This window comes from Caretta caretta, chromosome 2 (assembly GCF_965140235.1).
Source record: "Caretta caretta isolate rCarCar2 chromosome 2, rCarCar1.hap1, whole genome shotgun sequence".
Lineage (NCBI taxonomy): Eukaryota > Metazoa > Chordata > Testudines > Cheloniidae > Caretta > Caretta caretta.
The window spans coordinates 49,906,613-49,933,663 of NC_134207.1; the positions used below are offsets into that span (position 1 = coordinate 49,906,613).

Consider the following 27,051-nt stretch of genomic DNA (forward strand, 5'->3'; position numbering starts at 1 on the left):
ATAATGGAGAGTGGAAACAGGTCTATTATTGCTGGACAATCAAAAGACAATTTGGTTGCCCAGTATTTTATCCTATTCTACATCACTTGTTTTTTCAAAAGTGTAGTTGGCAAGCAGCATACAAAATATCAATATTTATCAACAGATAACTCTGGGCAATAATTGAAATACCATATCTATGTCCTACTCTAAGTATAAGGAAACACTATTTTATCTCTGACTCACTGTATAGTAACTATTGGAAAATGCTGACATTTTAATGGCAACCACTGTACCTGTTAACTTCTCATAAAGCCAAATTGGTATAGGAAGTGGGAGAAGAGTCTCCCCTATAAAAGAATGCTTCCATATTCTGGAGAAGGATGTGCTGCTTCACTTTTTTCACAAAAAGGAAAACAAGAAGTGGTAGGAGAGAAAGAAGACAGGAGGCAAATAGAAGAAAACAAAAAGGAAAAAAAGAGGGAAATTACTTACTTTTACCCCCGGCTCAGTAGCCTTTCTTCCTTTCCATTCCCAGCATGCATGCTTTGTCTAACTACCTTATATTCTTGAGCACTCTCACTGTTTTGTAAAGATAAGTTATCTGCTCACCACTTGCACTGGGTAATTGATATAGTTGACATTTTCTACCTGGTATGGTTGTACAGATAGGGTTTGAGACTCCAATGTACTGAGCGCTTTGTTTCCATTCTTCAAATCATTTAAGCACCTCATGAGTTATCCCTTCTACAAAGAGACCAGTTAAAAGGTGGGCATGGATAAAGAAAGAGAAGCCAACATGGATTGCCCACGCTGTGTCTATGAGTGAGTGAAGATGATCATTCACGGTAGTTGTGTCAGACATATAAAAAGAAAGCATTCGTAAAAATGCTCTCTCTCCAACTCTATTGATAAGTCTGTCATCCAGGCCTTCATCAATCTCCTGTCCTGATTATTGTAACAACCTTCTTTCAGGCCTCTCTGACATACAAGTTGCCCCAAGCTTGTCCATACAAAATGTGGCTGCCAAGATCTTCCTTAGGACCAACTTCTGTTGGTGAGAGAGACAAACTTTCAAACTTACACAGAGCTCTTCTTCAGGTCTGGGAAATATACTCAGAGTGTCAAAGCTAAATACAAGGTGGAACAGAATGTTTAGCTTAAGTAGTTAAGAAATATTTCAAGGGACCATTCAAGGTTAAGTGGCAAGTTAACACCTCTCCAGTCAGAGAGAGAAAGGGGAAAAAAAGCTGGGATGGGGGTTAGCGGGTTGTAGGTTGCTGTAATAAGACATAAATCAAGGCTCTCTGTTCAGCCCATGTTTTTTAGTATCTAGCATAATTATTAATTTAAGTTCCCAGACTTAAAAAGCCCAGGGCTGCAGGGAGCCCCAGGCCCTTTAAAGTGCCAGCCTGGGGAAGCCGGTCCAGTCCGGCATGGTGTACTGGCTCTTGCCGGTACGCCATACCAGACCGGACCGGCTTACTTTCACCTCTGCCTGAGATATATCAATTATAATTTCATCGTCTGTACAGATGACCTAAACTCCCTCACAGATTTCCACTTACAACTTCAACAACCACCAGCCACCCTTTAAACTCTCTCTAGAACATTCCTACACTAGCATGAACTTCCTGTACACCATGATCAGCTTCAGCAATGGAACCCTGCAGACAACTATACACAAAAAACCCAAAGATCTCCACATCTATCTTCAAAGCTCCGTAATCAGCCCAAACACTAAGAAATCTGTTATCTACAGCAGATACTACAGAATATGCTCCAAGGAGAAAGTCTGGATGTAGTGGGGCAGTTACCCCACTCCTGGGAAACGGATTAAAAGCAGCTCTGGAGAGGGCTGCGGCTATGAAAGGCTAGGCTGATTGGGGAAGCAGCCGCAGATGGGGCCATGCCAATCAGGCCACAGCTGGCCCTACAAAAGGGCTGTGAGCCAGGAGCTCAATGAGTCTCACTCTAGTCCTGGAGTGGGAAGGGCTAGCTACCTGGGAGTAAGGGAAGCAAAGCAGTGCTGGGGAAGGGCAGGGGAGCTCCAGCCTGGTAAACCCTCAGGCTGCAGGCCTTGTTGAAGGCCTACAAAAGGTACTGGGGCTGCAGGGGGGCAGCCCGGGGATAGGCAAAGGCAGCAGGTCCTACTCCCTTGCCAATGATGAGTGGCCACTATAGACTGCAGTCTGCCCTAGTGAAAGGGGGCTAAATGATCACTGGCAGTAGCCACTGAGGCAACGTGGGCTTAGAGGGTTAGGGGCCCTCCTGGGAGGGGAGACCCAGAGTGTGGGGGTACTGCTGGGGCAGAACCCCGAGGAAAAGGACACCAGCGTCAGGGAGGGACATGCGAGCCTGAAGCAGGTGAGAAACAGGCCAGCAGAGGGCGCTCCGAGGCTGGAAAAGAGCTAATTCCCAGGTGACCAGCAGGAGGCACCACGCCGGAGAGGCTTTGCTTTGCTACGCTGGGGTATACACCTTTTTAAATAGCCTCCACCAAACAAGGACACCCCAGCAGAGAAGTGGCTGCATCAGAGAATGGGCCACAAAATACCCTGAGAGAACCTGCTTCAATACAGAATTAAAATCCCTTCCAATTAGCACACCTCTAGTTGTCACATACCATGTCACACTGGAACCCATACAGGGTATTATCAAACAATTACAACCACTGCTCAATGGAGACCACATCCTGAAAGAAATCTTTCTTGAACCCCCTCTTCTGGCCTTGGCTACACCCCAAGCCCTCAAAGCTCATCTTCAGAAACAAGCTCCACACAGACCAGGATGCACAAACTCAAAACAACACCAGACCCTGCAAGAACAGATGTAAAACCTGTAGACATATCTCCACTGTTACAATGATTAACACCCCCCCCACATTTCAACATCCATGGGTCCTGCACATGCCTATCACAACACGTGATGTTCCTCATTTAGTGCACTGCATGCTCGAATCACAACTACGTGGGTGAAAAAATACAGTCACTACACTCTCGAATGATCTCACACAGAAAAATGATAAAAGACAAAAACACCTATCACCTGTAGGTGAACACTTTTCACAAAGCGATAACTCTATACCTGACTTCTCAGTCCCCATCCTCAAAGGAAACCTGCACAACACCTTCAAAAGTTGAGTGCTGGAGTTTAAATTCATAACTTTGCTAGATACTAAAAATCATGGACTGAATAGGAAGGACACTGGCTCTATGGCTTATTATAACAATCTATAACCACTTACATCCCTCTCCCCAGCCCTTTTTTCCCCCTTTCCCCTCTATGACTGGAGAGGTGTTAGCAGGCCACTTCACCTTGAATGATCCCTTGGAACACGTATGCAGTGTTGTTGTAGCCGTGCTAGTCCCAGGATATTACAGGTGGGTGAGGTAATATCTTTTATTGGACTAAATTCTGTTGGTAAGAGAGACAAGCTTCTGCGCTTACAATAAACTTGTCCCGTGTTAACTACTGACACTAAACAATCTGTTCCACCTTGTATTTAGCTGTGACGCTCTGAGTACCTTTCACAGACCTGAAGAAGAGCTCTGTGCACATTTGAAAGTTTGTCTCCCACGGCAACAGAAGTTGTTCCAATAAAAATATTGCCTCACCCACCTTGTCTTTCTAATATCCTGGGACCAACATGGCTACATCACCACTGCATATGAGATCTTCCTTGTCTATCAGTAAAAAGGAGTATTTGTGGCACCTTAGAGACTAACCAATTTATTTGAGCATAAGCTCAAATCGCATGCCCTGATTCTCATGGGTGACTTTAATTTTCCTGATATCTGCTGGGAGAGCAATACAGCGGTGCATAGAAAATCCAGGAAGTTTTTGGAAAGCGTAGGGGACAATTTCCTGGCGCAAGTGCTAGAGGAGCCAACTGGGGGGGCGCTTTTCTTGACCTGCTGCTCACAAACCGGGTAGAATTAGTGGGGGAAGCAAAAGTGGATGGGAATCTGGGAGGCAGTGACCATGAGTTGGTTGAGTTCAGGATCCTGACGCAGGGAAGAAAGGTAAGCAGCAGGATACGGACCCTGGACTTCAGGAAAGCAGACTTCGACTCCCTCAGGGAACGGATGGCCAGGATCCCCTGGGGGACTAACTTGAAGGGGAAAGGAGTCCAGGAGAGCTGGTTGTATTTCAAGGAATCCCTGTTGAGGTTACAGGGACAAACCATCCCGATGAGTCGAAAGAATAGTAAATATGGCAGGCGACAAGCCTGGCTTAATGGTGAAATCCTAGCGGATCTTAACCACAAAAAAGAAGCTTACAAGAAGTGGAAGGTTGGACATATGACCAGGGAAGAGTATAAAAATATTGCTCGGGCATGTAGGAATGATATCAGGAAGGCCAAATCGCACCTGGACCTGCAGCTAGCAAGAGATGTCAAGAGTAACAAGAAGGGTTTCTTCAGGTATGTTGGCAACAAGAAGAAAGCCAAGGAAAGTGTGGGCCCCTTACTGAATGAGGGAGGCAACCTAGTGACAGAGGATGTGGAAAAAGCTAATGTACTCAATGCTTTTTTTGCCTCTATCTTCACTAACAAGGTCACCTCCCAGACTGCTGCATTGGGCATCACAAAATGGGGAAGAGATGGCCAGCCCTCTGTGGAGATAGAGGTGGTTAGGGACTATTTAGAAAAGCTGGACGTGCACAAGTCCATGGGGCCGGACGAGTTGCATCCGAGAGTGCTGAAGGAATTGGCGGCTGTGATTGCAGAGCCATTGGCCATTATCTTTGAAAACTCGTGGCGAACTGGGGAAGTCCCGGATGACTGGAAAAAGGCTAATGTAGTGCCAATCTTTAAAAAAGGGAAGAAGGAGGATCCTGGGAACTACAGGCCAGTCAGCCTCACATCAGTCCCTGGAAAAATCATGCAGCAGGTCCTCAAAGAATCAATCCTGAAGCACTTGCATGAGAGGAAAGTGATCAGGAACAGCCAGAATGGATTCACCAAGGGAAGGTCATGCCTGACGAATCTAATCGCCTTCTATGATGAGATTACTGGTTCTGTGGATGAAGGGAAAGCAGTGGATGTATTGTTTCTTGACTTTAGCAAAGCTTTTGACACGGTCTCCCACAGTATTCTTGTCAGCAAGTTAAGGAAGTATGGGCTGGATGAATGTACTATAAGGTGGATAGAAAGCTGGCTAGATTGTCGGGCTCAACGGGTAGTGATCAATGGCTCCATGTCTAGTTGGCAGCCGGTATCAAGTGGAGTGCCCCAAGGGTCGGTCCTGGGGCCGGTTTTGTTCAATATCTTCATAAATGATCTGGAGGATGGTGTGGATTGCACTCTCAGCAAATTTGCGGATGATACTAAACTGGGAGGAGTGGTAGATACGCTGGAGGGGAGGGATAGGATACAGAAGGACCTAGACAAATTGGAGGATTGGGCCAAGAGAAATCTGATGAGGTTCAATAAGGATAAGTGCAGGGTCCTGCACTTAGGATGGAAGAATCCAATGCACCGCTACAGACTAGGGACTGAATGGCTAGGCAGCAGTTCTGCGGAAAAGGACCTAGGGGTGACAGTGGACGAGAAGCTGGATATGAGTCAACAGTGTGCCCTTGTTGCCAAGAAGGCCAATGGCATTTTGGGATGTATAAGTAGGGGCATAGCGAGCAGATCGAGGGACGTGATCGTTCCCCTCTATTCAACATTGGTGAGGCCTCATCTGGAGTACTGTGTCCAGTTTTGGGCCCCACGCTACAAGAAGGATGTGGATAAATTGGAGAGAGTCCAGCGAAGGGCAACAAAAATGATTAGGGGTCTAGAACATATGACTTATGAGGAGAGGCTGAGGGAGCTGGGATTGTTTAACCTGCAGAAGAGAAGAATGAGGGGGGATTTGATAGCTGCTTTCAACTACCTGAAAGGGGGTTCCAAAGAGGTTGGCTCTAGACTGTTCTCAATGGTAGCAGATGACAGAACGAGGAGTAATGGTCTCAAGTTCCAGTGGGGGAGGTTTAGATTGGATATTAGGAAAAACTTTTTCACTAAGAGGGTGGTGAAACACTGGAATGCTTTACCTAGGGAGGTGGTAGAATCTCCTTCCTTAGAGGTTTTTAAGGTCAGGCTTGACAAAGCCCTGGCTGGGATGATTTAACTGGGAATTGGTCCTGCTTCGAGCAGGGCGTTGGACTAGATGACCTTCAGGGGTCCCTTCCAACACTGAGATTCTATGATTCTATGATTCCAAGCTTTTGTGAGCTACAGCTCACTTCATCGGATGCATACTGTGGAAACTGCAGAAGACATTATATACACAGAGACCATGAAACAATACCTCCTTCCACCCACTCTCCTGCTGGTAATAGCCGATCCAAAGTGACCACTCTCTTTACAATGTGTATGATAATCAAGGTGGGCCATTTCCAGCACAAATCCAGGTTTTCTCACCCCCCACCCCCATACACACACAAACTCACTCTCCTGCTGATAATAGTTCATCCAAAGTGACCACTCTCCCTACAATGTGCATGGTAATCAAGGTGGGCCATTTCCAGCACAAATCCAGGTTTTCTCACCCCCCGCCACAAACTCACTCCTCTGCTGGTAATAGCTCATCCAAACTGAACACTTCAATCTCTCTGGTCACGCAATTACAGACATGAAGGTCGCTATCTTAAAACAAAAAAACTTGAAAACCAGACTCCAGCAAGAAACTGCTGAATTGGAATTCATTTGCAAATTGGATACTATTAATTTAGGCTTAAATAGAGACTGGGAGTGGCTAAGTCATTATGCAAGGTAGCCTATTTCCCCTTGTTTTTTCCTACCCCCCCCCCCCCCGACGTTCTGGTTAAACTTGGATTTATGCTGGAAATGGCCCACCTTGATTATCATACACATTGTAAGGAGAGTGGTCAGTTTGGATGAGTTATTACCAGCAGGAGAGTGAGTTTGTGTGTGTGGGGGGGGGGGAGGGGAGGTGGGGTGTGAGAAAACCTGGATTTGTGCTGGAAATGGCCCACCTTGATTTTCATACACATTGTAAGGAGAGTGGTCACTTTGGATAAGCTATTACCAGCAGGAGAGTGAGTTTGTGTGTCTGGTTTTTGGGGAAAAAAAAAGGGGGGGGGTGAGAAAACCTGGATTTGTGCTGGAAATGGCCCACCTTGATTATCATGCACATTGTAAAGAGAGTGGTCACTTTGGATGGGCTATTACCAGCAGGAGAGGGAGTTTGTGTGTGTGGGGGGGGGGGGGCGGAGGGTGAGAAAACCTGGATTTGTGCTGGAAATGGCCCACCTTGATTATCATACACATTGTAAAGAGAGTGGTCACTTTGGATGGGCTATTACCAGCAGGAGAGGGAGTTTGTGTGTGGGGGGGCGGAGGGTGAGAAAACCTGGATTTGTGCTGGAAATGGCCCAACTTGATTACCATACACATTGTAAGGAGAGTGATCACTTTAGATAAGCTATTACCAGCAGGAGAGTGGGGTGGGAGGAGGTATTGTTTCATGGTCTCTGTGTATATAATGTCTTCTGCAGTTTCCACAGTATGCATCTGATGAAGTGAGCTGTAGCTCACGAAAGCTTATGCTCAAATAAATTGGTTAGTCTCTAAGGTGCCACAAGTACTCCTTTTCTTTTTGCGAATACAGACTAACACGGCTGTTACTCTGAAACTTGTCTACCAGTGTTACAGTGTCATCCCTCCCTCTGAAAACATCCACTGGCTCCCCCTCGTCTATCCCATCAAACCTTCTTGTTACTGCATTCAAATCCCTGCGTTAAGCTTCCCCTATATACTTATCTGCCCTTATTTTTTTCACACGAATAATCTTTGTGTTGTCCTCCAATATATTGTAAATTTATATTGTCTAATTCCCATGTAAACTGCTTGTGGTAGGGACTAAACATATATATGATTTGTACAACAATGAAGTAATTGATGGTGCTTAATAAGTATTGAATAATAAATAATAGTAGCCACATTCCATTCCCAGCTACCTCTTTGTAAATCCAGAATAACTTGTTGAAGTCAATGGCCCAGATCCTTTTATTTATCTGAGTGTAAATTGGCATTATCTCCAATTCCTTCAATGGATTTACTCCAATTCTACACTGGTATAACTGAGAGCAGATTTTGGCCCAATATTCTCAGCTGGAGGTGACACGTGGCACTAGAATGCAGCAACATTCTGTGAAATGAAACATTCCATTGGGATACTGGCCTTTTTGCTAGTCTGTACATACACTAGCAGATATATGTGGAAGCACTGCTAAGCAACATACCCAGTACATTAAGCTCCAATGAAGCAGTAAAACAGACACACCTGTTGTTTTAGCAAAATACTCATGGGGGGAAATATTTAATTATATTTTCTTATACTTCTTATCCCTTAAGAACATAATACTAATTCACTTTTATAATGTGCTTTATTCAACAGCTTTTGTATCTAATAATATTTTAATAAATATTTTCTTCTATTTTAAAATAGAATTCATAAATGGTATCCGAGTATACAGTGTTACCTGCTCCAGAAACAGTGAAGATATGTCCATGATTGTTAAATGCTAATAAATTCAGTCCCACAATTGGAAAGACACATTTGTAATTGTTGTTAACTGAGATGCATTAATCATCATGTTTCTAAGACAATCAGCCCTTCTTTGCCTGAGAAACATTTATAACACTGCAAACTATTGCTTGAGAAAATTAATGTACCAATATGAATATGACACCATAAGTAAATATTTAGAGAAGTCTTCATTTACAATGTTTATATCACTACAGGTAAACCACACTATACTTCAAATATACAAAAATATCTTAGAGTACATTTGCTTTTGTATAGTCTATTAATTAAGCTATTATAATAATTTACTTCTCAGTTTTGCCTATAGCATACTGTCCTATAATCCACAAGACTCTGTGAAGGAATTGAAACTCTTAAAGTCTCTCTCTCTCTCTCTCTCTCTCTCTTTGTATATGCTTGCTGATCTTACCTCTAGTATTTTCTGTTTTCTCCCCAGAAAAACACATTACCATTACTCATCAATATTGGATTTACATGGTTGTGAAGTTATTTTTCTATGAATGCTTTACACAGCAGGACAGTTTTATAGCCTATAAAGTATCAGACAGAACATGAAATATGTCTACCTATTGATGCCTAGATAATGTCTGGTTGAAACCAAATGGCATTTGAGCACAGATATAAAGTATGATTATGTTTAATATTTTCTATTGACTATACAGGAGAGCTTCATTTTGCAAGGAAACAAAGCTTTACACAATACCCAGCAACTACTTCTATCAGTACAGTAGAGACGGGAACAGTTTGACTCAGTATGATGCAAAGGATCTGTGTTAATGAAGTCTAATTCTTTCTGCTGCATTGACTTCAGCATCCCAAAAGCTGCAGTTTCATTTCTCCTGCTCTAGATCATCCAGTAACACAAAGTTCAATAGCACTGGCTAAATTATTAGTTTCAAATAAATTATCCAACTAATTTAGCCCTTTTTTCTGTCTATGATTCCATCCTGGTTTCTGTGAAGGTATTTACTATTCCTAGATATTTGACAAATAGTTCATGTGAACACATTTCAGTCTCTAGGTTGTTTGTGCACTTCTGATTGTTTTGTATTTGTTAGTCAGAAGGTGTCTGTGGTTTGGAAATCTAACTGTGGTTTTTGCTCCCTGATTAGATGATAGAAGAATAATGAAGAGCAACTGGCACGACTCCAGTAGGAAGACTTTGACAAATAATTACTCATTCTAAAACTCATGAAAATGTTGGGATTCACCAACATTTTTAGAAATTAGCTGGTTTTAGTCTGAGTAATATGATGCCATGAGTAGCCGTGGAATGAACTTGCCCCATTTAGTTCTTAAAATATCTTCACCTCTTTTTAGAATGATTCAACCAATTCTAAAACCCAGTTTCACTAGAACTAGGACTTGGCTAACTTTAACTTTAAATTTAAATAATATAATGAATGAGGATGGGCTTAATGGTCTGTAGTCACTGAACAGTATCTGCTGGTGATACCAGAGATAAAAGGCAGAGGTGTCCGGAAAAAATTATCTGTTTTCTGCATTCTGCCTGTCCCCTAGAGGATTGATCCTGCATCCCTTAATTACCCATGTGAGTAAGGGATGTAGGATCCCTGTGATGAAGCTGAGAAACCTAACACCACCAAAAAATGGGTAAAAGAGAGCCACCCATCTGTACCTACAGCCAATGCCAGGACTGGAGGGAGAAGAAAAGGTAAGAACCTGGCTCAGTTCTGGGCTGACTGGGCAAAAGGTAGAAGTTAGCTGCCTTCCTATTGGTTAGTCTCTAAGGTGCCACAAGTACTCCTTTTCTTTTTGCGAATACAGACTAACACGGCTGTTCCTCTGAAACCTTCCTATATGAAGAGACCATCACTAGGAGCCTGATGGCTGGGGACAGCCTCCAGGGAAGAAGCACTGAATCCCTAACCAAGGGAAACTGCTACGGAGATGGAGGTGCACCTAGGATCTGAGTGAACTGTGTGACTGAGATACTGTGGGGTTAGGCCCCATCAATCTTACTGCTGCCCTGCCTGGAGGGACCTGAAGCATGTCAGAACGCTGCAAAAAATCCACAAGTGGCCAGTACTTGAACTGAGCCATTATAGTCCAAACAGACTGTAGAGGCCACGCCCCAAACAGAATGACAGAGGTCGGAGGTAGCCCCGGGCAATGGACTTAGACTCTCTACTGGGAGGTCCCTGTTCGGGCATTGCTTCACAGAGGGCCCTGGTGGGGAGGGAGGGAGAAAGAGAGGGAGGATCCAGGTCCACCTACCACACCTCCTTAAGAACTAAGGTACCTCTGCCAGAGAAGCAAGGGGCGGGAAGTCAGGTGTGCCAGCCACTAGACAATCTGACCCTCAGAGCACCCTCTTTATTTAAAGAGTTTAAAATGATTTGTAACTATCTGGCATTGCTGTTGAAGCATAGGTGTCAGTGAACCTGAAAAGCTAAAAGGATATTTGTACTGTCCACACACATGGTAGCTGCTGCCTAGATGGACGATGATGGTAATAACAACACAATTTGTAATTCAATATTAATGATCAGAAAATATATTATAAATTTTAATACAGTACTCGATACTAACAAAATGAAAATACAAATGAAACTTTAAATGTGTATTTACTGTGTTCAAACCTGGAAGAGCAGCATTGGTTTCTGTCTCACAGGGCTGGGTCCAGTTCCCCACTCAAGGTGAACAGGGTCACAGCACCACTCAGGTCTGGCCTCATGGTCCCTCTGTTGTGACCGAAGGGTTGCCGGACCTATTTTCAGTGAGTGGCGCTGTGACCTCACGTGCCAGCTTGCAACACCACTTGGTTTGGGACCCCTCTCAAATGGAGGCCTGGGGCAAACTGCCCTGGCCCCCAACTGTTACCCTTGCCACAGTTGCCAACTTTCATGGGGTAAATAAGCACCCCGATTTTCATAATAAGCCAAAAATCAAGCTAATCCCATTTCAAAACAAGGCCAAAACAAGCCAATTCCTAAGAACTCCAACACTCTATGTAACTAGATCCTTCCGGCGTGCAGTCTGGGACTGTGGTGGGCCCGCTGTGCGCCCCTGACTCTCTCCCGCCCTTTGCCCCTGCTTGCCCCCCTTGCCTCTGCTTGCCGGGAGCCAATAAAAAAAAAAAAGCAACAAGCAACAAGCTACAAGCCAAAAACTTAAGCCAACAAGCAACTCACAAGCCAGTTATGCCAAAAACAAACCCCGAGGTTTTTTGTGGGTTTGGCATGTCTGCACTGCATGTGTGTGGCTGAGAGTGCCACAGTGCTCCGGAGTTCTCTCCTCCCATGAGTTTTCCTTCAGGAACTCCTGATACATTACAGTTTCCTCTCCCCAGAGTTCTTTCCCTGCCTCAGCTCCCCGGTCCCACCACTGGCACTCATCTTATGGTATATGTTTAGGAATTAGTAATAGACACTTGCAAGAATAGGTCTCTGTATCCTGTGCAACTGTGTTTCCTCAGCTACTGCATTTATGGTATCTGTCTGTATGTACATCTGGTGAACCCTGTGTAAGGGAGTGTTTGCCAATTCTGTATCATGTATGTTGAAAGGAAACCGCTACCAAAACAGCAGAGAACCCTGAAGAAAACCGTGTCTTCAACACCACACTTCAGGTCCCAAGCTACAACCTGTTTTTGTTTTTAATTGAGTAAGCCCTCTTTTTGCAACATACCACTACTTGCTCTGCTTTGCCATCCAGTTGCTGCTATAGGAAGGAATTATCCTCTCTAGCATTGCCTGTTACTGTACTCAGGAGAGGCTCTGGATGGAGAAGCCAAAAAGGTGTCAGAGCCCTGAAAACACTCTACTTCTTGTGAAGCCCAAGAAGCTTTATAAGTAGCAGGAGAAATTCAACATGTTTTCCTATGACCGCAACAAAATAGGCTTTTTGTCAAGGACAGTGAGCAGCAAAGCTGGAGCAAGAGGCCCTCTTGTATAGATGGGACCAGGATCCTTATCTGCAGAGGGTTACTGCTACTGATTTGATATTAACCCAGAGCATAAAAATACTACTTACATACTGCTTCCAGAGAAACAGTAATGGAAAGGTAGTCTTGGGTAACAGAAGTGAAGGAGACAGAGAAAAAGAGAAGGGCAAATGGAATAACCAGGAGAGGGAAAAGTGATCTCATGCTCTATTGCCTCTCTCAATTATGAAGTGCAACATAACTAATGATTTTAAGGTCAGAGAGCTGAAGAGGGATTTCTTAGGGTGTTCATTCAGTCAGTTTGTCGCTAATCAAAGTTAATGGAATTAGAAAAAGCTTTCCTTGCCCAAAGTATTAGTAGTACGTGTGTGTGTGTGTAATGGAAATAATCAGGGAAACATTGGGGCAATACTACTGTTATTTAAACTGCAGCTGAGTGTAACAATAAATAAGATGGAATCTCTATGCAGACAGAGACAAGATGAGACTACCAGCACACTGAGAGAGGCAGTAATTGGAAATGGAGCTGCACCCTTTCTATCCAACTCTCAGTAATCTCAGATTTTCAGGAAGATCCTCAAGCAAAGAGCTCTGTATGAACCAGTATGAGAGTCAGTGCTGTGGGTGGATGAGGTGATTATTTAAGAATCTTAATTAGCCTGATAGGAAACAGAGAATATTAAATCTTAAATCTTGTGGAAAGCAACTGGGAAAATTGTGTATCCAGTAAAGCTCTTTTAAAGTATAGCACAGTGGTTTGCAAACTTTTCCATACGAGGACCCTCATTCTGTATTAGCCTCCTGCCCAGTTATCTGGGATCTAGCTACACCTCCTTCCCATTTAGCAATAAGTGAAATGCAGGGCCATTGTGAACCCCTTGACATGCGAATGTGACAACCCCCCCCCCCACCCACACACACATTGCTGCTATACAAAATGGAAAACTTAATCTCTTCCACTTTTTTTAGGCTGTGCCCTGTATTTAAGGTAACTGTTGTCTCCTGGGCAGAATAAATTCCAAGCACAGAGCCTGAAGTGATTTTCAGCCAAAGATACGGTTGCTGCCTTGCAAAGAGGGAGCTCTATATAGGTTAGAATTATTATATTCAAGTGTGTAGTCCCTCCTCTCACCATCCACGTGGTCCTGAGAACATTACTCACGCTGAGCAGCTGGCCCACATGTAAGAATGCGACGAAGGGCTGCTGAATTTGCTAAGTTTTTAACTATTAATTTTAAAAGCTGCCCTCTCCCTCACTCTGGTTATCCTCCATTTTTCTCTTCTCAAGGAAAGTATTTTCCCCATTGACAGCTACAAGCTGAAGCAGAGCATCAGGGATAGTGGACTCCCCCTTCCCATCAGCCAGTCAGGGGTTAAGGTTTTGTGCCATTGTTATCAAAATAATCTTGCTGTGCTGCCATGGCGTTCTTATTCTGCTTCATGCTGTGTGTATTAAAGCTTGTTCAAGGAATTAATGAACTCGAACGAAAGAACCTCTACTGAGCACCTTAGAAAACAGAAATATCCGGTTGGAATATTAATCAAAGGAAATAGCTAATTCATATAGGGCCTGATTGCTCCTTCTGATCGGAATTAAAAATCTGCAAAACTTCCTCTGGAAGAGTTTTCTCCACATAGTTCTGAGGGGTGAAATTTGCACTGTCCTCCAACCTTGAAATCAACAGGAAGCTTTTTCCCCAGAACTCGAAAATCCCTGGGGCACCTAGATGATCTACAGGAGACCCTGTACCTCAGAACTGGCTTTGGGACCCTCCCTTTTTAGCTCTTAGGTAAAATGTCTCCATTTGGCCTGCAATGCAGCCAGGGCTTCCTCGGCTGGTGGTCCATAACATAGAGGCAAGCAGCAGAAAGTTAACATAGACAGGCTCAGACTGCATTAATTCTTATCTGAATGCCCAGTGGGACTCAAATGGAGTGCGGGTCTGAGAAGGTGAGGATAATTCACATATTCCCCCAGCCTTCCCTTTTCCTGTTCCCTGCCCAGGTGTAGTTCCCCGGACTCCCAGAGCTTCCTCCGTGGGCTCTTGGACAGGAAGGAATGGTACAGGAGAGAAAACTAAATCCCTGAACCATGAAGCCAGGAGCAGCTCTGCACCAAAATACTAGAGAGACATTCCCTACTTTTTTTTTATTAGCAGTCATGAGGGATATTTGCAAAAGTCACTGGAGAAGGGAATGCAAAATTAAAATAAAGATTATTTAGGAGGATGGACCGTTCATACAGTAAATGAATAAACAGGTTACATTTAGCCAACACTAAACATGATACTTAAGTTTCAGCACAGATTATTATATATCCCTCTAAGGCAAATGAGATGGAGGTATAATTCCATTTCTGAGCTGTGTCCTATATCTAAACTACAGTCTGGGGATGAAATACCTGTGTCTTAGAAATGTACAAAAAATTGCAAAGGTTTGGTTAAAATTATGCTATGTATGCAAGATTTTGTTGTGTGTTTATTTAATCCAGAAGTTTGCATTATAAATAATGTTGAAAAATTTTATATTAAGCAAGCATCAAATAAAATTTACAGAAATAGCTTTGCCAGTAGCGAGAATAAGGATTTTATGTAGTTTGACAGTACTGTAAGGAAATATAGATATGTAAGGGGGGAAATTTACAGCAGGACTTGGCATTGCTTTTTTAAAAGTATCTGAAAATAATTCCAATTTTTGTAGCATGAAATTTTTCCAGAATTTAGTCACATACACTGGGGGACAGCACTGCGAGCTTCATCATCCCATTTAATCAATGTTTCCCCACTTGGTTCTAAAGGGACCTCTCCTGGACCATGATTCAAGAAAGTACGTCCTTGCAGGACAACACCTAACTATGTGTTTTCCTGAACTGGGATCCTACTGAGGACAGGGTAGCTCATTCAGGTGATGGGGTCTCTGCTAAGATTGTCAAAAAATGTGTCAATTAGTGCCAATTTTGTTTGTGATTTTTCATAAGAGGACAATTATACACTGTGTAAATTCTCATCTGCACATGGAGTTTAACTTTCCAGAACAAATTTCAAAGAAGATAATGCTAAAGCGGAACAAGGCCCTCTTTTTCTGGAATACGAATGTCCAGACATGGAGTTATTTAGGAATAACTATTGTGCATTAAACTCAGACACATATCTTAATCCAAATTAACTTTCATGTGTAGACAACCCCTAATAAACTCTGACCACCAACTCATTTCACATCCCAGCCCATCCCAACCCCAGGCCATTTTCCCCATCTCCAGATCATCCCTCTTCCACATGTGTAACGTTTATCACAAATGACTAAGCCTGAAAAAAGATCTGAAAAATTAGCACTCTGGATTTGATTTTTTTAAACATCTACACAAAAGGAGGAGAAATAGCTTGACTCTCAGCTGACAAGATGTTTAAAGCGAATGGATTTTCAATCACTGTGAAAAGCTACTGCCTGCTTATTAAGTAAACCTATTCTGTGCAGCTGGCAGAGGCTGAAAGACATAAAAAGAATCAGCTGTATTTCTCTCTCTTCCTGTCATGACCCTTCTGAATGGAACCCAAATGTGACATATTAAATGGCAGCAAATAAGGCACACATTTTTAGCAGTAAGGGTAATTAATCATTGTAACAATTTACCCAGGGTTGTGGTGGAAATTTTTTAATCAAGACTGGATGTTTTTCTAAAAAATAATATGCTTTAGTTCAAGCAGGAATTAATTTTGGGAAGTTCTGTGGCCTCTGTAATACAGGAGGTCTGGCTAGATGAGCACAGTGGTCCCTTCTGGTGGGGAATAATCACATCTTCTTTGTTCAGGAGATGTAGGGACTATGACCCACATGTACTCCAGGTGTGCAAACTGCCCCAGGAGTGTGGTGAGGGGCAAAGAAGAAATGGGCATCATTCTCCTCTACCTTTGCCTGTGGAAATGGCCACCCTTGGAAAGGAAAATAAACACCACACCATTCTAAGGACTTGTCTGCATGGAGACACTCAGGAAAGTTCATCCAAATTAATTTTCAAAGCGGGTTAAGGTAAACAGAATAAAGGCTTTGTCTACATGATGTGATAATGTGCACTACGGTGTATGATTTCTAAAGCACCTCATGTATTGTGCGCTCATTGGTCCACACAGATCCTGCTGGCACACGCAAAAACTTCTCTAGTGCTTGAAACAGTGCTGTGAAAGTCCACCAGTGAACTTCTACTGCACACCAGCAAGGTCTACACAGACCAATTAGTGCACAACACATTAGCGTGTTTTGGAAGTCGCACGCTGTAGTGCACATTGCTGCACTATGTAACAAGTCCCATGGCTACTGTTATTCTGAATAAGGCCTGGTCTACACTAGGAAATTAGGTCAGAATAACTACTTCACTCAGGGGGTGAACAATCCACACCCCTTAATGATACAGTTAAACCAACCGAACCCCTGGTGTAGACAGCACTAGGTTGATGGGAGAATTCCCCCGTTGACATAGCTACCTCCTCTCGGGGAGGTGGATTACCAATGTTGATGGGAGAAGCCCTCCTGTCAGTGTAGGAAGTGTCTTCACTGAAACACTAAAACAGCACAGCTGCAGCATTTTAACTGTAGACAAGCCCAAAGAGTGTCCTCAGAGGGGCTTACGGTGCTTTAACTACACGTCTTTAAATTTACACCTTTAGTTAATTCAGATTAATTTTCTGAGTGTCCCTGTGTATACAATCCGTGAGTCTCTGTCTATGCCCACCGTAGCTCCCACTGGGGCAGTACAGCTCCTCATCACTTCTACACACGTCTAATTAGCCTTTGGCATTTAGGTTGCTACATTTAATATTGCTTTGCATAGCATGCACACATACAAACGCACAAAATCAATCATGAAGATCCCTATTGATCATTAGCCTAGACACTGCAATAATAATAATAAAAAAGTATAATTATCATTCGCTAGCAGTAAAATGATAAGATGCAAGCAAGTCTCCACTGCACAGTGGAGATAAACTAAAAACTCACCTGCAGAAGCAAATCATCTGTAAGCAACGGAAATTAATTTAGACAGCTGCTTTGGCCTATTCTAAATGTAAGGGGCATTACAGGGTACACGTGCTATTCTAATTAAGGTTGAGTCAGCAGCTCTATTACAAGCACTTAATGTAGTTTCAGGAGTTTATGGCTTCAACTGTCGTTCTGGGCTGAATCTTGAAATCCAACATCTCAGCATGGGAGCAAAGCCTCTGAACAAGTTAAAACAAAAATCAGTTTGCAATTAGGTGGAGTAAATCCCTGACACAGCACTAAGAAGGAGACCTGTTTGCTCAGACCTGTGACTCAGCAAGTCTGTTTCTTCTTCCTGGCTACGTAGGAATGGCAAAAGGCAAGTATATAGGCAAGGAAGTTACAGATGAGGGAAGTTTTTGCATTCTGACATATGATAATTACAACTGAGGAAAACAAGGATGTGCCCCAGACAAACCTCTGCACAGTTCTGCATAGAGCCTGGGTTTCATTGTTCAGATTATCCTTCCTGGGAAGCAGCTAGTTTGAGCAGCGAAAAATCACAGAGTTGTTATACTGTGTTGGGGGTAAATTGACTCTACAGAGCGGTAGCTAAAAACAAATGCAGTATTGTCAACCCCAAACATTCAAAAATCATGAGATAGTCCCCCCAAATCATGTGATTATAAATGATTAATTAGGAGATATTTTTCTTTATCTGCCTTCTGGTTTTTGAGCCTCTACAGTACACCTATGCCAAGTTTTAATTTTTTTCTACAACCACAAGGGACATAAACTTTTTTTTTTTTAAATGAAAACAGAGATTTTCATCTAATCCCCTGATTTCAGAAGCTGGGGCTTTGAGAAAAACACCAAATATCATGGTAATTGAAAAATTGTGAGAATTAGCAACACAAATTGGTGAAATAATAATTCATTTGGTCATTTCCAGTGCAAAAGCAAGAACAAATTTTAAAAAGCATTTTATTCACTTTAGACATTTCTGAGTGCCTAAGGAAAAAACAAATTAAATTATATGTCAAAAGTAAAAAAAGAGAAAAAAGTATGCAATTAATTCAAGATACGACCAAACAAATCTTAGTTACTTTATATGGCAGAAACGAAGAAAGATTAGGCATAATCTGGCATATGTTGATGCGTGTAATTTTATTCATGCAACAGTCCCATTTTCATCATTGAGACAACTCATATGAGTTCAGTTATTCGTGGACAGAAATGTTTGAGGAATCTGGTCCCTATTTTCACTACATTTTTGACTCCATAACTCACATGTTTCTCTGGTTTGCTTTTATTTTATATATACCAGTTATGGAGCATTTCTTGACTCCTTGGTTTTATACTATGGTTTGGAAGTTACGGATCATTTATGTGCTCAGATTAGCTCTTACCTGACTACTTTGCATCAGGACCCTTTGCCTGGTTGTATATATTCTTAGCAGTATACAATACTACAGTTTTGAGGACTGAGAACCAAGGAGAAAGCATGAGGGAATGAGAAGAGACCAAGAAGACAGAATTGGATAGAATAAAACAAGGAGAGTGAAGTGGAAAGAAGAAAGAGAGAAAACAGTGTGTTAGAGCAGATTTAGAGAAAAGTGATACTGATACAGGGAAGACAGACTAAGAAGAGTGCAGCTGTGACTCAAAAATACAATACTAATACTTACCTTTATGATATACAAACAAAGGTGCATTTACCAAGTGAGTACTGTTTTCCAGAATACAACATATTTAAAAATAATGTTTTAAACAGATGAAGAATTGCTTGAATTAACAAAGTATGAAAATTGGTGACAGTGCATGTGAGGTTACAAGTTTTATAACTGTTTTAACACACATACCAATATACATATGGTTCATAAGCTTGAAAAAGATCTGATTTTATATTTTACAAATTGGAATGAAAAACAGCAATATTTACAAACAGTTTTATCAACTTAATTTTTTGCACTAGTAGTGACATTTTAAAAACAGCATGTTAATGGTATTAAAAATACTATCAAAATTCATACTAGATTAATAAATTTGGTAACATGAAATTCATATTAACTGACAGAACAACATCAAGACAACTAATACAACAGTTGTCTACAAGAGCATCATCTAACATATATTTAAAATCTCCTCTGTTCATTTCAGTTATTCAGCAAAGACAAAACATTTTTTGTCATGTTTGAGTGGAAGGAGAAATCAATGACTGCTGACATTTATTGACTAAAATCTATGCTTTCCAACCTTAGGTTTAGTAATGAATGACTGTTTAAATGAGAGAATTTAACATTTCAACATTTTATATTTGATTGGTCTAATGGGGTCAACAATATTGTATAATGGTTAAAAATATATAGATATATATACATATATAAACATACTCACCCAACAGACAGGAAAGGTTCCTTTGAATCAAGTCTGTTAAGTAAATAACAGATATTTTAAAAATATATATATATATACACATATTATATTGTATAGCATTTAAATTATGGACTTAAAAGGCTCTAATCGATCTATTGCACTTTATATGGTGATAATGCACAATCTGGCAGCAATAGCAGAGCATCAAAGTTCTTATCCAACTCCCATTGAAATCAGTTAGTTACAAGACTCCCAATGACTTCAGCTGGCAGAATGTTTACAAAGCAGCAAACCAGATCCAAACTAAACCCACTTCAGGGTGCATTTCACAGGAAGGACACTTGACTTGATAAGCAGTGTAACAGGAGCATTTTCATCCCACTCATATGTTCCCCCTCCCATGCTGCCTACTTCCATGTGAAGTCAAATTCTTTTTCTCCTATGCTCCAGTTCAGGAAGATACTTTACTACTAAAAACTGAGTCTTGCATGGACATGTGAGTTGCCCATGTGACTCCAAAACTCCATCTTGGAGCTAGACTTTGCATAGGAGAGAGGAGGGGGTCTCCACCCAAAAGAGAAAGTCTATTTAAGCCCGTGGGAGACCCCTCCATTTTGTCTTCAGCTGGCTCAAGAGATAGCCTCTCCGCCCCCAAGGATACCTGAAAGAAACTGGAACAAAGGACAGTAACTACAGGGGGTGTGAGTAATTGCTGGACCCAGACTAGAAGGAGACTAGTCTGTAAAAGGAAGCTTACTGGAATTCCTCTGAGGGTGAGGTTTTATCTGTATTCCGTTTTCTTAGACATAGACTTGCGTGTTCTATTTTATTTTGCTTGGTAATTCACTTTGTTCTGTCTGTTACTACCTGGAACCACTTAAATCCTACTTTATGTATTTAATAAAATCACTTTTTACTTATTAATTAACCCAGAGTATGTATTAATACCTGGGGTGGGGGTGGGGGGCAAACAGCGGTGCATACCTCTCTATCAGTGTTATAGAGGGCGAACAATTTATGAGTTTACCCTGTATAAGCTTTATACAAGGTAAAACAGATTTATTTGGGGTTTGGACCCCATTGGAAGTTGGGCATCTGAGTGTTAAAGAGAGGAACACTTCTTAAGCTGCTTTCAGTTTAAGCCTACAGCTGTTAGGGGACGTGGTTCAGACCTGGGTCTGGGTTTGGAGCAGGCTGGCGGATCTGGCTCAAACCAGGCAGGGCACTGGTCTGGTTTTGTGAGTGGATGTATATCATACCCCATAAGTCCCCAGCTGGGAGGGCAGGGAAAGCAGGGGCGGAAGTAGTCATGGCACATCAGGTACCTTAGAGTCTCTAAGGTGCCACGAGTACTCCTTTTCTTTTTGCGAATACAGACTAACACGGCTGTTACTCTGAAACCTGGCACATCAGGTGGCAGCCCCAAGGGGGTTTCTGTGATCCAACCTGTCACACATGCTATCTCCCTTGCCTTCTTATGCCACATATCATCCATTTTGTAAAATGTCATCACCCTTTTAGCTCAGGCACTTCTGGCAGATGTGTCATGATAGTTTTGGTGTCCATAACATTAACTGGGTGTGAATGTGAGTGAAGGGCCTTGTGAAGAGGGGTTAAAAGAAAAACTCTACAGACCTATTTTGAGAACTTAGGTGATATATAAGTGGTATATAGAGTACATGTAGGCCCTCTGTACAAGGGTGAATTTCATTTGAAAGAGAGCACTACAAAGAATAAAAGATAAAAAGCAAAACAAACTCTATAAAATATTTGTCAGCGTCTTTTTAATAATGATGATAGCCAAAGAGAAATGGTGGCATGTCTCTGGAATTGAACACCTTAACTACTACAAAACCCCACAAAAATCCAACCACACTAAACAAAAATACTACAAAATAATGTATTTCTCAAAATCTACTCTCTCCCCACCCCACAATTTTATTAGGTACATGATATAGTAAAGATTTAGTCAAAACAAAATTAGGTTTAGTACAAACGTTTATAATAATCTAGCCAGAAGTTTGTTTTCAAACATGTATTCATCTTAGCACATTCTAAAGACAGTCAACTTCAAGTATTACGTTTACTTTTAATAATGTTCATCAACTTTTGCAAAGCATTTAATTATCAGGAAGAGGTTTCTAAAATTACTGGTGGGAACGCTTAAGCACCTGTCTTGCTCTTGACTGTTGGATGCAATATACTTGAAATATAGTTTCCTGGGACTGAAACCTAAGTTTTTAATGCAACTTTCACACATGTGCTTTAAGTAAGGGTGAGTAGATGCCAGAAACCCATCACAATGTATTTTCTGTGCATGTTTCTCCCTCCTCTCTAGCACTTAAGAATAGAGTCATCTGTCTCCACGGCAGCGTCTGCCCTTTTCAAGGGACTGGGTGGCCCTGTGTTGATGTATTTGTGAGTGGATATATATCATACCCCAGGAAAGATACTACAGTGTAAGACTGCATTACCTTTACTACAGAACTCCCTGGACAGTCACTAGTGCCTGTCAAGTTCTATGCCAAGATGACAGGAAGCAGGATGGTCAGTGGGGGCCTCCATATAGATGGCCGTGGCTTCCTCCCAGAGGATCCATATTTTGGGGGTGTGCCCTGTGGCTCCATCTGTAAGGTGCAAGTCCTGTTCCCATTATGAATAAAACAGGTAGAAACTCTGTGATGATCCTTACAGAGTTTCCTTTTCCCTTATCATCCCTCCAGTGGGTTTTTCCACGCAAGGGGGTGATCCAGCCCTCATAAGAATCTCATAAGTTTTGGCCTCTGATATTTTCTTCATAACAGTAAAGATGAAAGAGAACTGAAAGCACATCTGTGTTTTTGTTTTGCAGTCTTACAGCAACAATTTTGTCATGAGGAGAGCTCTGGGACATCAGTGTTCTGATGAAGGACATAATCTGGTGGGTATAATACACAAAGGAAATGTTTGAGGTAATGTTCTCTGGATAAAATACTGCAATTAAAAATCTATTTGAAATTCATTCTCAAGATGGAATTCCATTTGCTTTAACTGTGCTGGCCTAAGTTTGACCCGCCTCTATATATTTGACTAAATGCTTTTAGATAATATGCAGCATTATTTTAAATTAGTTCAAGTGTTTCAGGTAATAAGGGAATACAATCATCCATTGGCCTTTTATTTTAACAGGTAATTCAGTGCATACAAATTAATATAAAGGGCTCTAAAACTGCAATTCAATGTAAAAGAATATACTACATGTCCTTTAGTGGCAGTATTTATCTATCCATGTTATCAATTATTACTTCCTTCCCAGCGACTCAGAACCCAAAATTCCTCAGAGTTTTAAAGTATTTTATATAGCTAAGAGTGACGCATCCTAAAAGGTAATCCTGGGTTGCTGCAGAAGAAGTTGAGATATTTCTTCAGCAGACAATCTATTAGAAGAGGAATGTTTGCTCTTAAGAAGAAAAAAAAGGATCAAACCCTAAAAGAATGCAGGGATACTGAAATAAATAAATACATAAATACAATAATATTTTTAAAATAATGCAGTAACAGTAATGACACAATGAAATGATATATTTTATAACCTATGATTTGTTGCTATCTCTAAAATCTGGGTGCTAGAACCTTTCTGATTTGCAATGTTTTTATCGCCCATAACCTGCAGTGCTCAGGGGGGAAAAATGTCTAATGAAAGGGAATCTCAATAGCACATATACACTTTTTTTAACACATTGCATGATTCTTGGCCTATTTTCAGTTGGCCTATTGGCACAACTAACTTGATACCATGTGCATCCAATGATACCTTTGTCATGCAGTAGATGTACTATTCCAAAGTTTCTAAAAAAAATCATACACATTGTACTATAAAAACTAGAATAATGCAATACATGTCAACAGTCTCTACAACAACTATCTCTACAATATGTCAACAAATCACATATAGGGGACTGGAAAAACCTGAGGTAAACTCTAAACCTTTAACCTTAGCATAATTGTTCTAGTTAAGATTACAGGCAAGATGCCTTTTTATATCTGGGACACAACTCAACATACATAAATCAATTTCATTTCAGGCTAAACCATCCCCTCTCTCCTTCCCAAAATCTATTTACAGGAAATTTGGATACATCATTGACAACATCATTGTTGTAGATAGGCAAACAGAATTCAGCTAAGTGGTCCTCTAAGATAACTCATTTGGAATCAATATATGCTTAGTGCTGATGATTCATCATTCATAGCTAAGGTGTGGACAAAAACCAGTCATGTTGTATTTCTGTTTGCTACCTTATTCTGCTACCTCAAGTGTGACAAAACAGTCTACTCTGGACCAAACAAAGCAAAGTTCAGAAACTAAGACCAAGATTTCCAAAAATGACTCCCGATTTTGTACATCAAACTTGAGAACAAATTTCAGAGGGTAGGTAACTCAGCACTTTCTGAAAATAAGGCCCCTTTAGGGTGTACTGTCTCAGAAAATGGAGTTTGACTCTATTGTTGATGTCAGCTTGTCTGGATTTACAGCCTGAAAATACTGATTCCATTATACCTTACGCCAGCAGCCATATTGCAGTTGGCATGCATAGCTTTCTGCTGCTTTAGTAGAGTCTGTTATGTCCTTGAGGTGGCGAAAAGGCTTCTGAAAGCCTTTTCCTGGTACTTCTATAGAACATCTAGCAATACAGGAAGTAGTATAGCACCAAAGAGAACATAAAACTATACAAGAGCTTCTTCCAAAACCATAGAGGATACTCTAAAATACATCATTCAGTGGAGCATACTTACACTTACATCATGTTCCAACTAGGACCCTGACTTTGCAAATAATGATATGCAAATTGGCCAAGAGAAGGCTAAAATGTATGTCACTTGCTGATATAGGGTGGCTGTTGATGTGCAAAACCAGGCAAATGGCTCTTAGGTCTGTGATACGCTATATAGGGTTTAAACTTAGTTCTTCCTCCTCCTCTTCCTTTTGCTTTAGGGCAACTGCAACAGTACTGTGATCTGGAGGATTTGAACAGTTAATTCCTCTGATAGGAATCTAACAGTTGAATTTTATATGCTATTAATGTCAGAAAGTTTTGCTAGTCAAAAGCATTTTGAACTTCAGTCACTTCATGGATTGGCTGTGTAGTTTTATGGTATATTTCTTGATTGATTTGGTTGACTTATTTACGTGTCAAACAGATCTGTCCTTGTGCATTCGGTCTGTTTTAGAAGCAGAGATTTAACAAAAATAGATGTTAAATCACAGAAAATTGAGCTTTGCAACTATTGTTGTTTGCTCATCGATGATCCTTTAAGTTGATGGTTGATGGACAAGGACAAGTTACCACAAGCGCAGGCTAGAAATTTTTCATCTAAACTTTTTTTTTTAATGCAATTTTTGTAAAAATCAACACATTTAGAAAAACATATTGACTTTGATTAAAATTTCCAAGGCCAAAAGATTTTTTGAAGCAAAAATATTTTTGTTTTGGAAAATTTTCATAAGAACATAAGAATGGCCATATTGGGTCAGACCAAAGGTCCATCTAAGCCCAGTATCCTGTCTTCTGACAGTGGCCAATACCAGGTGCCCCAGAGGGGATGAACAGAACAGGTAATCGTTTCAATTTGAATTTTATTTTATTTGGGGGATTTTCATTTTTAGACTATTTTTATTATTTTACATTATTTCATGTGGATATTGCACTACTAGTAGTGACATGCCATCATATAAAATAATATAAAAAGATTTTAAAAACAGAAATTAAATTTCAAACTAAAAAACTAAAATTCTAAACTGAAATTCTGAAATTTTCCAAAACGAAAATTTTCTGAAATGGATTTTTTTCAGGAATTCAGTTTCATGGGACATTTTGAAAACAGTATTTTTTTTTCTTTCACCTTATTTCTATTTGGAACAAAAAAAATTTCAAAAAGTCAATATTTCCCGAAAAATGGAAATTTCAGTTTTTGACCAGCTCTAGTTACTACTCAAATGACCATTCAGAATATTTTTTGAATTAGTGCACCATTCATGGTTACTGGATCCTGGACCTGAGAAATCTTCATAATGAAAGTTTTGTGAAATCTGATGTTTTTCTTCAAAAAATTTTATTTTTGACAAATCAGCATTTTCTGATAAAAAACTTAACTGAAAAATTCCTGACCAGCCCTATTCTGGAAGGTTTTACATTCTCCTGTGGTTCCCATAAACAGCATTATAATGTTTGCAATTTGTATTACAGAGTATTTTCATATTCCTTGAAGCATTAACTACTGGTCTGTACCATAAGCAGAATACTGGACTAACTGCATTCAAGGTGTGATCTAGTATGGCTATTTAAGTTTTCAGGATGAAAAAGAAGGGGGTACACGGAATGTTTGGCAGTCACAACATTTTTTACCAACATGTTAAATAATTTTAAAATCTTTCCCTTAGTGCAATGGGTAAAACTCTTGAAGCATTAAGTAAGTGCAGCATTTCATCTCTGTTAATTTTTCTCTGTGCTTTGTGCCATTAAGGTGAAATTTAAGGTGGTGACAGCTGTTTTAAAACAACAAAGAAATGAAGCATAATATTCTTTTCCCTATTAGCATAATAGAACAAATATTTTATTTGAATTTACACAAATCAAACATAAAAAAGCACCTTTGCCGTATACTGAAAATACAAATACTAACGCAAACTAAAATAAGCCAAATAGCTTCTCTAAAACGCGAAAGAAAACAGAAACCAAAACACTCCAGCCCCCAAATACCACCCCTTAATGCAACTCCTCCTTCTCCAAATGAGAATTAAACATTGGATAAAAGTAGCCCTCTGTATGCAAAATATATATGTTTGCCTTTGCTGAATATATGTAGGTTTGGAAGGATTACGTTTTTAATCACTAAATGTTGGTAAACGTCTATTTGCAGGTATGGCAGGGCAGGGCAAATCAGGCCTACAGCTGCTCCTTAATCATAGAATCATAGAATATCAGGGTTGGAAGGGACCTCAGGAGGTCATCTAGTCCAACCCCCTGCTCAAAGCAGGACCAATCCCCAATTGAATCATCCCAGCCAGGGCTTTGTCAAGCCTGCCCTTAAAAACCTCTAAGGAAGGAGATTCTACCACTTCCCTAGGTAACCCATTCCAGTACTTCACCACCCTCCTAGTGAAATTTTTTTTCCTAATATCCAACCAAAACCTCCCTCACTGCAACTTCAGACCATTACTCGTTGTTCTTGTTGGATAGAAGGATGGGCTTTTGGTATAACAAAAGGAAG

General features: G+C 40.9%; 1 protein-coding gene across 16 annotated transcripts in view; it reads right to left on the bottom strand.

Moving 5' to 3' along the window:
• RALYL (RALY RNA binding protein like) overlaps nucleotides 1-27,051 on the bottom strand; it is a 643,381-nt gene that overhangs the window by 68,544 nt on the left and 547,786 nt on the right. For all 16 annotated transcript variants that reach the window (XM_048841084.2, XM_048841083.2, XM_048841088.2 and 13 more), the window contains one exon: nucleotides 19,822-19,854. In XM_048841084.2, the coding sequence (XP_048697041.1) occupies nucleotides 19,822-19,854 (33 nt within the window). The remainder of the gene's footprint in view (nucleotides 1-19,821; nucleotides 19,855-27,051) is intronic.